This window comes from Pogoniulus pusillus, chromosome 4 (assembly GCF_015220805.1).
Source record: "Pogoniulus pusillus isolate bPogPus1 chromosome 4, bPogPus1.pri, whole genome shotgun sequence".
NCBI lineage: Eukaryota > Metazoa > Chordata > Aves > Piciformes > Lybiidae > Pogoniulus > Pogoniulus pusillus.
The window spans coordinates 1,799,038-1,812,424 of NC_087267.1; the positions used below are offsets into that span (position 1 = coordinate 1,799,038).

General features: G+C 46.0%; 1 protein-coding gene across 3 annotated transcripts in view; it reads left to right on the forward strand.

Annotated features, from left to right (window-relative positions):
• The window catches only part of PAWR (pro-apoptotic WT1 regulator), a 69,236-nt gene extending 56,855 nt beyond the window's left edge, over window positions 1-12,381 (forward strand). For 2 of the 3 annotated variants that reach the window (XM_064141969.1, XM_064141968.1), the window contains exons 5-7: window positions 2,083-2,230; window positions 5,705-5,809; window positions 10,029-12,381. In XM_064141969.1, the coding sequence (XP_063998039.1) occupies window positions 2,083-2,230; window positions 5,705-5,809; window positions 10,029-10,115 (340 nt within the window). In that variant the 3' untranslated portion in view covers window positions 10,116-12,381. The remainder of the gene's footprint in view (window positions 1-2,082; window positions 2,231-5,704; window positions 5,810-10,028) is intronic. The other variant, XR_010302038.1, reaches the window with a different exon arrangement.
• The last annotated feature ends 1,006 nt before the right edge of the window (window positions 12,382-13,387 follow it).

Genomic DNA, 13,387 nt, shown 5'->3' on the forward strand with positions numbered 1-13,387 from the left:
GCCTCATCTACCACTCCTGAAAAGGTGGTTGGTGGCTGGAAGCTTCTCATGCTTTGGATCTGTGCTTAGAATCATGGAATGGCTTAGGTGGGAAGGGACCTCAAAGGTCACCCAGTTCCAACCCCCAGTCATAGGCAGGGACACCTCCCACTAGAACAGGCCACTCAAAGCCTCATCCAACCTGGCCTTCAACACTTCCAATGAGGGAGCATCTCAACACCTCCAGTGAGGGAGCAGCCACAACCTCCCTGGGCAACCTGGGCCAGTGTTTCACCACCCTCACTGCAAACAGCCCTTTCCTAACATCTAGTTTGAATCTCCCCTCTGCCAGTTTAAATCCATTCCTCCTCATCCTGTCATTACATGACCTTGTCAGTAGTCCCTCCCCAGCCTTCCTGTAGGCCCCTTAGGATACTGGAAGGTTACTATAAGGTCACCTCAAAGCCTTCTCTTCTCCAAGCTGAATAGCCCCAACTCTCTCAGCCTGTCCTCACAGCAGAGCTGCTGCAGCCCTCTGAGCATCTTCGTGGCCCTCCTCTGGGCTGTCTCCAACAGTTCCATGTCCTTTTTATGTTGCGGGCTCCAGAACTGCCCCCAGGACTGCAGGTGGGGTCTGAGGAGAGCAGAGCCAAGGGGCAGAATCCTCTCCCTTGCCCTGTGCCCACACTGCTCTTGCTGTAGCCCAGCACAGGGTTGTGTCTGGGCTGCACTCACACTGCAGGCTCCTGTTGTGCTTTTCATCAGCCCAGACCCCCAGGGCCTTTTTCTTAGGCTTCTCTTAGCCAATCGTTACTCAGCCTGGAGTTGTGCTTGGGGTTGCACTGATCCAGGTGCAGGACCTTACACTTGACCTTATTGAATGTCATGAGGTTGGCCTGGGCACACCTCTGCAGCCTGTCCAGGTCCCTCTGGATGGATCCCTGCCCTCTAGCAAGTCAACTGTGCCACACAGCTTGGTGCCATCTGCAGACTTGCTGGGAGTGCACCGATTCCTCTGTCTGTGTCACTGACAAAGATGTTCAACAGCACTGTGCCAGCACTGACCCCTGAGGGAGCCGCTTGGCACTGGTCTGCAGGTGGACATTGTGCCCTTGATCACCTCTCTCCCTGTGTGCCACCATCCAGCCAATTCCTTACCCAGCAGTGCTCCACACATCCAGTCTGTGTTCTTCTAGTTTGGTGAGCAAGATGTCATGTGGGACAGAGTCAAATGCCTTACTCAGGTCCAGGTAGATGATGTCAGTTGCTCTTCCCTTGTCCACTGTTGCTGTGGCTTCATCATAAAAAGCCACTAAATTTGTCAGGCATGGTCTGCCCTTGGTGAAGCCTTTGCTGGTTACCACCAATCACCTCTGCTTTGCTTTCCACCTGCCTTAGCAGAGCCTTCAGGAGGGATCTGCTCCATGATCCTGCCAAGCACAGAGGTGAGACTGAGTGCTCTGTATGTCCTGGGGTCATCCTTTTGTCCCTTCTTGAAGCTGAGATTGATGTTTGCCCTTTTCCAGTCAGCAGGAACTTCACCAGTCTGCCAGGACCTTTCAAACACGGTGGGCAGTGGTTTAGCAACTTCATCTTCCAGTTCCCTCAGGACCTGTGGGTGGATCTTGTCAGGCCCCAGGGACTTGTGCAGGTTCAGATTCCTTAGGTGCTCCCAAACATGATCTTCAGTTACAGTGGGCACATCTTCCTTCTCCCAGTCCTCACTTTTGCCCTCCTTTGCTTTTCTTGGCTTATGTTTTCATGTACTTAAAAAGATGCTTGATTGGAACTCCATTGTGGAGCTTTGCTTTTTAATAGGGAGTTGTTTATCTTGGGGTTTAATGTGCACAGTCCATAGAACTTTCTCAAACTGGAAGTGTGTCTTTAAAATTGATTACCTCTGTGACGAGAGCTGCATGATGCAAGTACTCAGCTCCCTGAGGCAGTGAATTTAGTGAGTTCTCAGCAGCAGCAGCAGAGCTGTGAAATGAGTTCTCTGTGGTATATTAGTCTGACCTTTTGAGTGCTTTTGAAAGCTCTTCTTGTGACTTCTATAAAGTTAAGTATGTAAATAGGTGTCTGCTTTGTTCTTTGCCTTTGTAGCACAGCTAATGCCCCGGAAGATGATGCTCCAAACAGATACTCCAGAACAGACAGGCCAGCTTACAGCAGGTACAGCAGGGATGCAAATTCTTCTGGCAGTTCCATACCAAGTAACACTTTGGAAAAGAGGATTGAAGAACTTGAAAGGGTAAGTGCTAACAACTGCATGGCAAACATCTGAAATAAAGTACCTCTGAAACTCCATGGGGAGTCATGGAATCATAGAATACCAGAGATTGGAAGAGACCTCCATCCAGTCCAACCCCCCTGCCAAAGTAATATCACCCAGGGTAGTCTGCACAGGAATGCATACAGGCAGGTATTCCAAATCTCCAGAGAAGGAGACTCCACAACCTCTCTGGGCAGCCTGCTCCAGGGATCTGTCACCCTCACTGTAAAGAACCTTCTCCTCATATTGAGGTAAAGCCTTCTCTGTTCCAGTTTGTAGCTGTTGCTTCTTATTGCTGTGGACCACCAAAAAGAGCGTGGGCCCCTCCACTTGACATCCACCCCTCAGATATTTGTCCACATTGATCAGATCCCCTCTCAGCCTTCTCCTCCAGACTGAACAGCCCCAGGGCTCTCAGTCTCTCTCCATGGGGGGAAATGCTCAAATCCCCCACTCATGCTTGTGGTTCTCCACTGGACTCTCTCCAGCAGGTCCCCATCTCTCCTGAACGGGGGAGCCCAAAACTGGACACAGTATTGCAGGTGTGGGCTCAGCAGGGTAGAGTAGAGGGGGAGAAGAACTTCCCTAGCCCTGCTGGACACACTTCTCCTGATGCACCCTAGGATGCCATTGGCTCTCTTGCCCACAAGGGCACATTACTGGCCCTTGCAGAACTGGCTGCCCACCAGCACTCCAAGGTCTTCTCTACAGAGCTGCTCTCCATCAGGGCAACCCCAACCTGTACTGGTGTCTATTATCACACAGTATCACCAAGGTTGGAAGAGACCTCACAGATCATCAAGTCCAACCCTTTACCACAGAGCCCAAGGCTAGACCTGTTGTTATTCTTCTGCTGCAGGATACTGCACTTGTCATAGAAGGGCAACAAAGCTGGTGAGGGGCCTGGAGCACAAACCCTATGAGGAGAGGCTGAGGGAGCTGGGGGTGTGCAGCCTGCAGAAGAGGAGGCTCAGGGCAGACCTCATTGCTGTCTACAACTACCTGAAGGGAGGTGGTAGGCAGGTGTGGGTTGGTCTCTTCTGCCAGGCAACCAGCAACAGAAAAGGGGACACAGTCTCAAGCTGTGCTGGGGGAGGTCTAGGCTGGATGTTGGGAGGAAGTTGTTGCCAGAGAGAGTGATTGGCATTGGAATGGGCTGCCCAGGGAGGTGGTGGAGTTGCTGTCCCTGGAGGTGTTCAAGCAAAGCCTGGCTGGGGCACTTAGTGCCATGGTCTGGTTGATTGGCTAGGGCTGGGTGCTAGGTTGGCCTGGATGATCTTGGAAGTCTCTTCCAACCTGCTTGATTCTATGATTCTATGAGAAAGCTTCATTGCTACCCAGTTGTTTTTGCTAAGGTTTTAAGCATATAAAATACATATTGGAAACAGAATTCTCTTTCATGTACCCTTCATCCAAAGAGTTTTGGGAAAATAGATTCATGTTCAAGCTGAGATATTCACTTAGAGCACCTAAAATCCTTGCTAAGTAGTGTCCTCTGTAGAATCTGTTAGTGGCTTTGCTGTCTTCCCCTGAAGCAGGTTTTTGTGAGTGACTTGCCAAGTATTCCTGAGTTCATGTGGAAAAAATTGCTACATAAACACAACAGATCTTTTTTTGGAGAGGATAAAAGTAAAGATTGTTTTACTGAAATTACCTTTGTTGTTTCCAGGAGTGAGGAAGCCTGATTTGAACAAAGTAGAGCTTAATGCAGGTGTTTAAGGCCAGGCTGGCTGGGGCTCTGGCCAGCCTGCTCTAGGGTAGGGTGTCCCTGGGCATGGCAGGAGGGTTGGAACTGGCTGCAACTTGTGGTCCCTTCCAACCCTGTCTGATTCTGTGATTCTATGATAATTCCCTCTTCCAAATTAGCTTCCTTCTGAAGTAATTTAACTGATGTTAACACAGAAAATAGAGGAAGACTTAAAGGACTTTCATTCAATATCCTGAACCCTGAATTACTGAATTCCTAATAGGCATTTTCATCTTTCCTCACATTCAGCCCCCAATTCTAACAGTCTGTCTTCATTCTTTGTTAATAGTAGTTTGGACACCTCCCAGCTTCCCCACTAAGTCCCCTACACCCCAAAGCAAATACACAGAATCACAGTCACAGAATTTCTCAGATTGGAAAAGCCCTTCAAGCTCATGGAGTCCAAGCATTAGTTTCACACTGACAAGTCCTTGACCAAACCAAAGCCCTCAGCACAACATCTCATCAATATGAATTGATATGGCTGGAAAGGAGCACCAGGATCATCCAGTCCAACTTTCATCCCAGCAGCCTTCATCACCAGACCGTAGCCTCAAGCACCACATCCACTCTCCTTTTAAACACCTCCAGGGGTGGTGACTCCACCACCTCCCTGGGCAGCCTGTGCCAGTGCCTGACCACCTGCTCAGGAAAGAACTTCCTCCCAACAGCCAACCTAAACCTTCCCTGATGCAACTTGAGGCCATTTCCTCTTGTCCTATCATTAGGGAAAAGAGATCAGCTCCAGCCTCACTCTAACCTCCTTTTAGGTAGCTGTAGAGGGCAATAAGGTCCCTTCTCAGCCTCCTCTTCTCCAGACTAAACACCCCCAGCTCCCTCAGCTGCTCCTCACAGGTCATGTTTGCCAGACCTCTCCCCAGCCTCGTTGCCCTTCTCTGCACCTGCTCCAGCACCTCAATGTCCTTCCTATACTGTGGTGACCAAACCTGGGCACAGTACTGGAGCTGTGGTCTCACCAGTGCTGAGTGCAGGGGCATGGTCACCTCCCTACTCCTGCTGCTCACAGCATTGCTGATCCAGGCCAGGATGCTGTTGGCCTCCTTGGCCACCTGGGCACACTGCTGGCTCATGTTCAGCCAGTTGGCCACCAGCACCCCCAGGTCCTTTTCCTCCTTGCAGCTCTGCAACTGCTCCTCCCCCAGCCTGTAGGGCTGCTGGGGGTCATTGTGGCCAAAGTGCACAACCTGGCACTTGGCCTTGTTAAACCTTGTGCCACTGGCCTCAGCCCATGGCTCCATCCTGTCCAATTCCCTCCGCAGAGCCTTCCTACCCTCCAGCAGATTGACACTGCTGCTTAATTTGGTGTCACAGCCCACACTTCCCTCCTCCAAAACCAAACAAACAGAAAAAGCAATGACTTTCCCAATACGACCAACTTGGAAGCTGCTGCTTTACATTTATTTACTTCTGTTTTGGATCCCTATCCAATTTTGGATTTATTTATTAAAACATTACCTCTGAGATCAGAGGTATTACACAGGTTTGCTGCAGGTAAAAATACTCTTTTAGATGTGCTTCTTTACCACCTTGAAATGTAAGGTCTTGAAGGTACAGATTGGACTTGTAGAAAAGGAATTATTGGTAAGTGTGTGTGTGTTTATTTTTTCCTCCTTTTAAGTGGTAGTATCTTAAAACTGTGTATTAAAAACAAAAATTACGTTTCAGACTTTGTGTTCTGGTTTTAGGAACTTGTAAAGGAGAGACAGGAAAATGCAAGATTAGTGAAGGTGGCAGAGGACAAAGAGGAATTAATTGGAAAGCTGAAGGAAGAAATTGATTTATTGAACAGAGTAAGTAGTTACTTTCTTATATGTTGCTGTATAAAGAGGGGATCAAAGTCTCTGCATTCTCTGTACTGTGTTTCAGGCATTCTCATCCATTAGGCATGACCAGCAGGGAGGTGTGTTTGTTTTGTATTTGTGTAACTGTTCAGGGGGCAGGTCAGGAAGTTCTTTTTGCTGAGTAACTTCTGCTTGTCACTCTGATGGTTTGGGTGTTCCCTGCCCCCCCCCCCCCAAACTTTGGAGATCACCCAGACTAGATTCAGCCAGCTCTGGAAATTGAATGAAGCTTATATTTAGAGCTTAGCACAATGTACAAGCAGATAGTTACAGTATATACAGTTATAGACAAGGTAAAAGGTAATATAGAAACACAACAGCCCTCCCAGAAACCTGAGTCCCCAGGAGGGGCTCCCAACTGCCCTTCCACCTTCTCCCACCCCTCTACCTTACCCCAGTCCCAAGGAAGAATGGAGGTTTGGCCAGGGGGTTAGGAAGCAAAGTGGATCAGCCAAAGAAATGGCAGAGAGGCTAGACAGAGAGGGAATGCAGCTCAGCCAGTTCCCCAGCAGAAGTTGAGCCTTATCTGTGTTTGGATTCATGTTCTTATACACCTCAGCAAGCCTATGAGTGAGGTAGACATCAGCCTTGTTTTCCTTCCACAGCCTATAATCTAGTTCTTCTCACCAAAACATTCTAGCTAGGCTCAAACCAGCACACTCAGATTTTGTAAGAAAGGGGTAATTGCTTCCTAAACCCCTCAAATCTCTGAAGGCAAAGGCATGTCAAGACATTTAAATATTTGTAGGCTAAGTTTAGCTATTGACTGGTTCACATTTTGATCATCTGTGAGCACACTAAGATTCCACTGAAGTTAAATGGGTGTTTGGAGAGAGCTGTCAGTGAGGACCTCCATTCTGGTAGCATTTATTGGATCCTTGGGCACACCAAGTCTGAGCTTTTCTGCTCTTGCATCCTTTTTACCAAAGCATGAGCTGCTGTTATGATTTTGAATTTTGAACTGAGTTTTAAGTTTCAGAGTACCAAAAAAAATGCCAGCATATTCCTGCCTCATTGTGCTAGTTGGAAGCTAGCTGGAATGTTTTGGTGAGAAGGATTAGATCACAGGCTGTGAAAGAGAAACAGTGGTGATGTCTGCTGCACTCATAGGCTTGCTGAGATGGATAAGAACAAGAGTATAAACATAGATAAGGGAATTCGGGCACTGCCTGAGCTCTGGGCTGCATTTTTCTTTCTAGCCTCACCTTCCGTCTCTCTGATTAATCCACCTCCTTCCTAACCCCCCTGGCCGACCTCCATTCTTCCTTGGGGCACAAGGCAATGTCTGGGGTAAGGTAGAGGGGTAGGGAGAAGGTGGAAGGAGGTGGGAGAAGGTTGGGAGCCCCTCCTGGGGACTCAGGTTTCTGGGAGGGCTGTTGTGTTTGTGTATTACCTTTTACCTTGTCTATTTCTGTCTATAGCTGTATATAATGTAAATACCTGCTTGTGTATTGTGCTAAGCTGTAAATACAAAGCTTCATTCAGTTTCCAGAGCTGGCTGAGTCTAGTCTGAGTGATTTGCAAAGTAGGGGTGGGGGCAGCTAACACTCAAGCCACCACACTCATGTTCAATAATTCGTACTAGTAGCAATCTTTGAAATGTTCTTTTTGTGACATGTGCATCTCACAAGCATTTAGAATAGAATCATAGAATCAACCAGCTTGGAAGAGACCTCCAAGCTCATCCAGTCCAACCTAGCACCCAGCCTTATCCAATCAACCAGACACTAAGTGCCCCAGACAGGCTTTTCTTGAACACCTTCAGGGATGGCAACACCTCCCTGGGCAGCCCATTCCAATGCCAATCATTCTCTCTGGCAAAAACTTCCTTCTATCATCCAGCCTAGACCTTTCTTGAAGCCCAAGGCTCCTTTGGTGTGCTAGTTTGAGACTATCTGGAATATTTAGATCATAGAATCATAGAATCAGTTGGGGTTGCAAGGAACCACAAGGGACCACAAGGATCATTTGATATTTTATTTCAAGTTAAATTGCAAATATTTTAAAGAGAAGGTGTTTAGGTAAGCTTTAAGGCATCTGTGCTGGCTAGGTTAGCAAGTTCAAACTTTGTTGTTCTGTATACTGAACTAAAAAAATACCTCTTTGCTGGTAACTTGCCAGCTGCACCCAAAGAGTGGTTGTCAGTGGGTCCATGTCCAAATGGACTCCCTCAGGGATCAGTCCTGGGACCAGTCTTGTTCAAATTCTTCGCTGGTGCCGTGGCACAGTGGCATTGAGTGCACCCTCAGCAAGTTTGCTGACACTAAGCTGTGTGGTGCAGCTGACCACTGGAGGGAAGGATCCATCCAGAGTTACCTGGACAGGCTGCAGAGCTGGGCCCAAGCCAACCTCATGAAGTTCAACAAGGCCAAGGTCCTGCATCTGGGTTGGGGCAATCCCAAGCACTGATACAGGCTGGGCAGTGAGTGGCTGGAGAGCAGCCCTGACGAGGGGTACTTGGCAGTGCTGTTTGGTGACAAGTTCAGCACGAGCCACCAGTGTGCACTTGCAGCACAAAGGGCCAAGCAGAGCCTGGGCTGCAGCAGGAGAAGTGTGGCCAGCAGGGCAAGGGAGATGATTCTCCTGCTCTGTTCAACTCTGGTGAGACCCCACCTGGAGTGCTGTGCTCAGTTCTGGAGCCCCTGTGACATTTCAAGCTCTGGAGGTGCTGAAGTGTGTCCAGAGAAGGGCCACAAGGATGATCAGAGCATTGGAGCTCCTCTGCTGTGGAGACAAGCTGAGAGAGTTGGGGCTGTTCAGTCTGGAGAGGAGAAGGCTTTAAGGAGATCTCATTGTGGCCTTCCAGTATCTGAAGGGGACTACAAGAAAGCTGGGGAGGGACTTTTTAGAGTATCAGGTAGTGATAGGATGGGGGGGAATGGAGCAAAACTAAACGTGGTGAGAGTCAGACTGGATGATAGAAAGAAGTTCTTCAGCATGAGGGTGGTGAGACACTGGAACAGGTAGCCCAGGGAGGTGGTAGAAGTACCAGCCCTGGAGGTTTTTAAGGCCAGGCTGGATGTGGCTCTGAGCAACCTGATCTGGTGTGAGGTGTCTGTGCCCATGGCAGGGGGGTTGGAACTGGATGATCCTTGAGGTCCATTCCAGCCAATTGTATGATTCTGTGAACAAGTGTTATCCTTTCCAGCCAGTTATTGGCCCAAACTGCACAAGAGAGAAAACCAAAGTGTTTTTCCTGTAGTTACATATAAAGCTGTATTTATAGTCACTATCCATCAGGACTTTTCATGTTTAGATGTTAAGTCACCAGTACTTATGTCAGAGTGGTGAAATGCTTTTCCTGGAAGTCATTCAAGCAGCACTACTTCTAGAGACAAGAATTTCTGCTTGGAATTTCTTGATCCTGCATTGCAACTCCAAATTTGTAAAGGGATTGTGCTGTGCACTTGGACTTCACTCAATCATGATACCAATTCAATACAGTATCTCTAGCATGCACTGCTGGAATGACCCCACTGGAAAGAAATAGAAAGAGAGCCTCCTTATAGCAAACACCACTACACTGAAACAAAAACCAAACAAAAGAGAAGATCTTTACTAATGCTTTATGTGATTTCCCATTGGAATGGGCTGCCCTGGGAGGTGGTGGAGGTGCTGTCCCTGGGGGTGTTCAAGCAAAGTCTGGATGAGGCACTCAGTGCCATGGTCTGGTTGACTGGCCAGGGCTGGGTGCTAGGTTGGACTGGATGATCTTGGAAGTCTCTTCCAACCTGGTTGATTCTATGATGCTATGTTTAACCCAGCATGGCAACAGTAGAGTTTTGCAGACTTGAGCCAAAAGGCATGAGAATCCTGATTCTTTATTTCTCTGCCTTTCATTTTCCTCTTTTCCACAAGGATGCTCAGAGGGCTGGAGCAATTCTCCTATGAGGACAGACTGCAAGAGCTGGGGCTGTTCAGTCTGGAGAAGGGGAGGCTCCCAAGTGACCTTATTGTGGCCTTTCAGGATCTGAAGTGGGACACAAAAAAGCTGGGAAGGGACTTTTTAGGCTACCAGGGGACAGGACTAAACACTTTCAAACTCACAAGGATGATCCCAGGGTAAAATACAAATATTCCAGGCAGAGGGAAGGGAATGCTGCTGAGCCACTGGTGTTAGCTGCAACACTTGACAGTTTCTTCCTCTTTGGTTTTGTTTTCTTCACAGGACCTAGATGATATAGAAGATGAAAATGAGCAGTTGAAGCAAGAAAACAAAACCCTCTTAAAAGTTGTTGGACAGCTGACAAGGTAGAAGATTGAAGCCTCAATGAGGAAGGAGTTTAAAAACTACTGATTGAACGTTAAGGTCAATATAGTAATATTTCCTGTGTTGCAGTATGTTATAATAACTGTCTTTATATTTATTGTTAGGAAACCAGAGGAATGTTTATTTTCATAGTAGTTTCTGCTTAATTTGATGAAATGGCATCAAATTTGGAGTATATTTTTAGCTTTCACCTATGGATAATAATAAAAAGAAAAAGTTTAAATGTATTTTGAAATACAAAGTTCAAAGCTACTTGGATCTTCTTGTTTTATAACCTTCAGATTCCATCTGGATCAATGGCAGTAATTTCAAATCCACAGGAGAGAGAGTGGGTGTACATTTTTCAAATGAGTGGGAGCAATACATGCAAGCTTTGTTTACACTGATCCAAAATAGGTATTTTGGAAAACGTTGCCTTCTTTTTGTTTAAACAGCTGTAAAGTGGATGCCTTATTACTTACTTACGGCAATTTACAGATTGGATCTGAAACTTTTGTATCTTGAGGCTTTTTACTATACTTGAAAGATTTGCAATAGTATAGAGTAGCAACTGTTTTCTTCTGTCTAACAGGGTTTTGGCAGATAGGAGAGGTTTTATTACAAAACCCCCAACAAACCAACCCACCAAAACCCCAGTAAACCACCTGCGGCATCGGCAGTAGTGAGTCGCTAGAATCGTACTGAAGTTGCACACTGCAGTTTTGCTGTAAAGCTTCTGCTCTGGCAAGGAAATTATCCACGTTTGCTACCAGTAAGTTTGTTTGCTTGTTGAGAATTCAAACATACAACAGTGTTCTGGCAGAAAGGGGAGGTTTTGTTACAAAAATCCCAACAAACCAACCCACCAAAACCCAGTAAATCACCTGCAGCATCAGCATTAATGAGTCGCTAGAATCGTACTGAAGTTGCACACTGCAGTTTTGCTTTAAAGCTTCTGCTCTGGCAAGGAAATTATCCACGTTTGCTACCAGTAAGTTCATTTGCTGTGTTGAGAATTCAAGCATATAACAGCATTCTGACAGAAAGGGGAGGTTTTGTTACAAAAACCCCAACAAGCAACCCACCAAAACCCCAGTAAACCACCTGCGGCATCAGCAGTAATGAGTCTCTAGAATCATACCGAAGTTGCACACTGCAGTTTTGCTTTAAAGCTTCTGCTCTGGCAAGGAAATTATCCACCTTTGCTACCAGTAAGTTTGTTTGCTGTGTTGAGAATTCAAACGAAGCCTGAAACTTTCTTTTTAGCAAAGACACTTTTGCAATGCTCTTCTTAATGCTGTTCTTTTAATTTGTAGTGATCATAACCAATAGAAGTTTTTTGATGTGTCATTTTATGAAGTTGGATGGAAATGTTTGTACATAAAGCAGAGAAAAGCAATTCCTGCCCTTTTGAAACATCAAATGGTTTAATAAAAGAACCTTTTATCCTTTGTTTTAAACTAGCAATGTGTCTAAACAATGGCTCAAACAATGGCTCTTTGGGTGTTAAAATCCACTGAAGTCTTCCTGCTGGGTCTTCTTCAACATGATGGTAGACAGAATCTTCCTTTGACATTAACCCCAGAGCTCAGTTAACAATTCTCTCATAGTTGTTGTTTGGATGACATTTGATGTGTGTCATTTCATCTGTACCTTTTTCATTCCTGATCAGAAGAAAAGGGTGTGTCATTTGAGCCAGGACACCAGAAATCAAAACAGTTCAAAGAGTCCAGGCTTTTTTTCTTGACAGTTTTGAAGTTTGGTATAAGAAGATTTGCATGCATGTAGTTCTTGTTACCTTAAGACTTAAAGACAACCTAAATCTACAGTAATGGTCACCTATTGAGATTTGCCAGTGGTTTTCATCATGTGTATTGGATGACTCTGAGAGTTTCCTGAGTTTCACATCCAGGTGTTGCTTGTTACACCTTGGATTGTTTTGGGTGTAGGATAGGTTGGTTTGCATTTGTGTATTCTAATGAGGAGGAACTTTTCAAAGTTTTAAAGTATTTTTCAAGACACACTCCAGGATGCCTCAATGTTTTCCTTCACAGTGGATGAGATCTTAGGGGACACCATTTGAAACTTTCACCATGGGATTTAAATGGTAGGGGGGCCCCTCTGGACTGCAATATACACCAATCACCAACGTTGCTTTTAATACTGTTCAAGCAGTAAGAAGTCCCTTATTTTATCAGTTTCATTAACAGTTTAATAAAAATACCACTTGAGATGTATGCCTTCTGAATAAATATGAAACTGTCTGGAAGAACATCTTGATTTCCTTCTCTGTGTGCTAGGTGAGACATATACACGCAGTGATTTACCGCGCGGGACGGCAGTCAGCATTGTTTGAGAGTTAATGCAGAGCACACAGCTGCTAATACTGAGTTGTAAGTGAGACACTTCATAAACTTTTCACATACATATGAAACCAAAGAACATAAACCAGAACTATGTGTCTTCATGTTACTGTGCTGGTCTGGGTGTTAGCCACCTCCCCACACTTATCAAAATGGCCCAGGCTAAGCTCAGTTGATCTGGAAATTGAATGAAGCTTTATATTTACAGCTTAGCCCAATAGACAAGCAGGTATTTACAATACAGACAGAAACAGACAAGTTTAAAAGTAGTACAGAAACTCAACAGCCCTCTCAGAAACCTGAGTACTCAGGAGGGGCTCCCAACCACCCTTCCACCTTCTCCCTACCCCTCTACCTTGCCCCAGATTTTGCCCTATGCTCAAGATAGTTTGGAGGGTCAGCCAGGGGAGTTAGGAAGCAGATGGATTAGTCAGGCAGGTTAGAGAGAGAGAAGTGCAGCCCAAAAAGCTCAGAGACAGACTCTGTTATCTCTGTTTGTGTTCTTGTTCTTCTGCATCTCAGCAAGCCTCTGAGTGCAGCAGCCATCACCACTGTTTCCTTTTCACAGCCTAGCATCTAATTCTTCTCACCAAAATATCCCAGCTAGGCTCACACTAGCACAGTTACCTCGTTGGCATGTATGTATCGACTAAAGCTTAGCAGCAGCCACACCCAAATTAGAAACGTTGTTATATTTTTGTATATGCCTTGGACACCCAACTGCCAGCAATGTTTGTCTGAAGTACTTCTGATAACCCTGCCTTGAAGAGGTACTGGCAAGGGAAGTTTCCAAAGATTTGAAACCAATAATGCTTTTGGCAGAAACTGAGCAAAGCAGCTTTTTGGAACTGGCAGGTAAAAGTACCTGAGGAGCATTATTATTGTGAACATAAAGCTCTTTGTGGACTTGAAAAT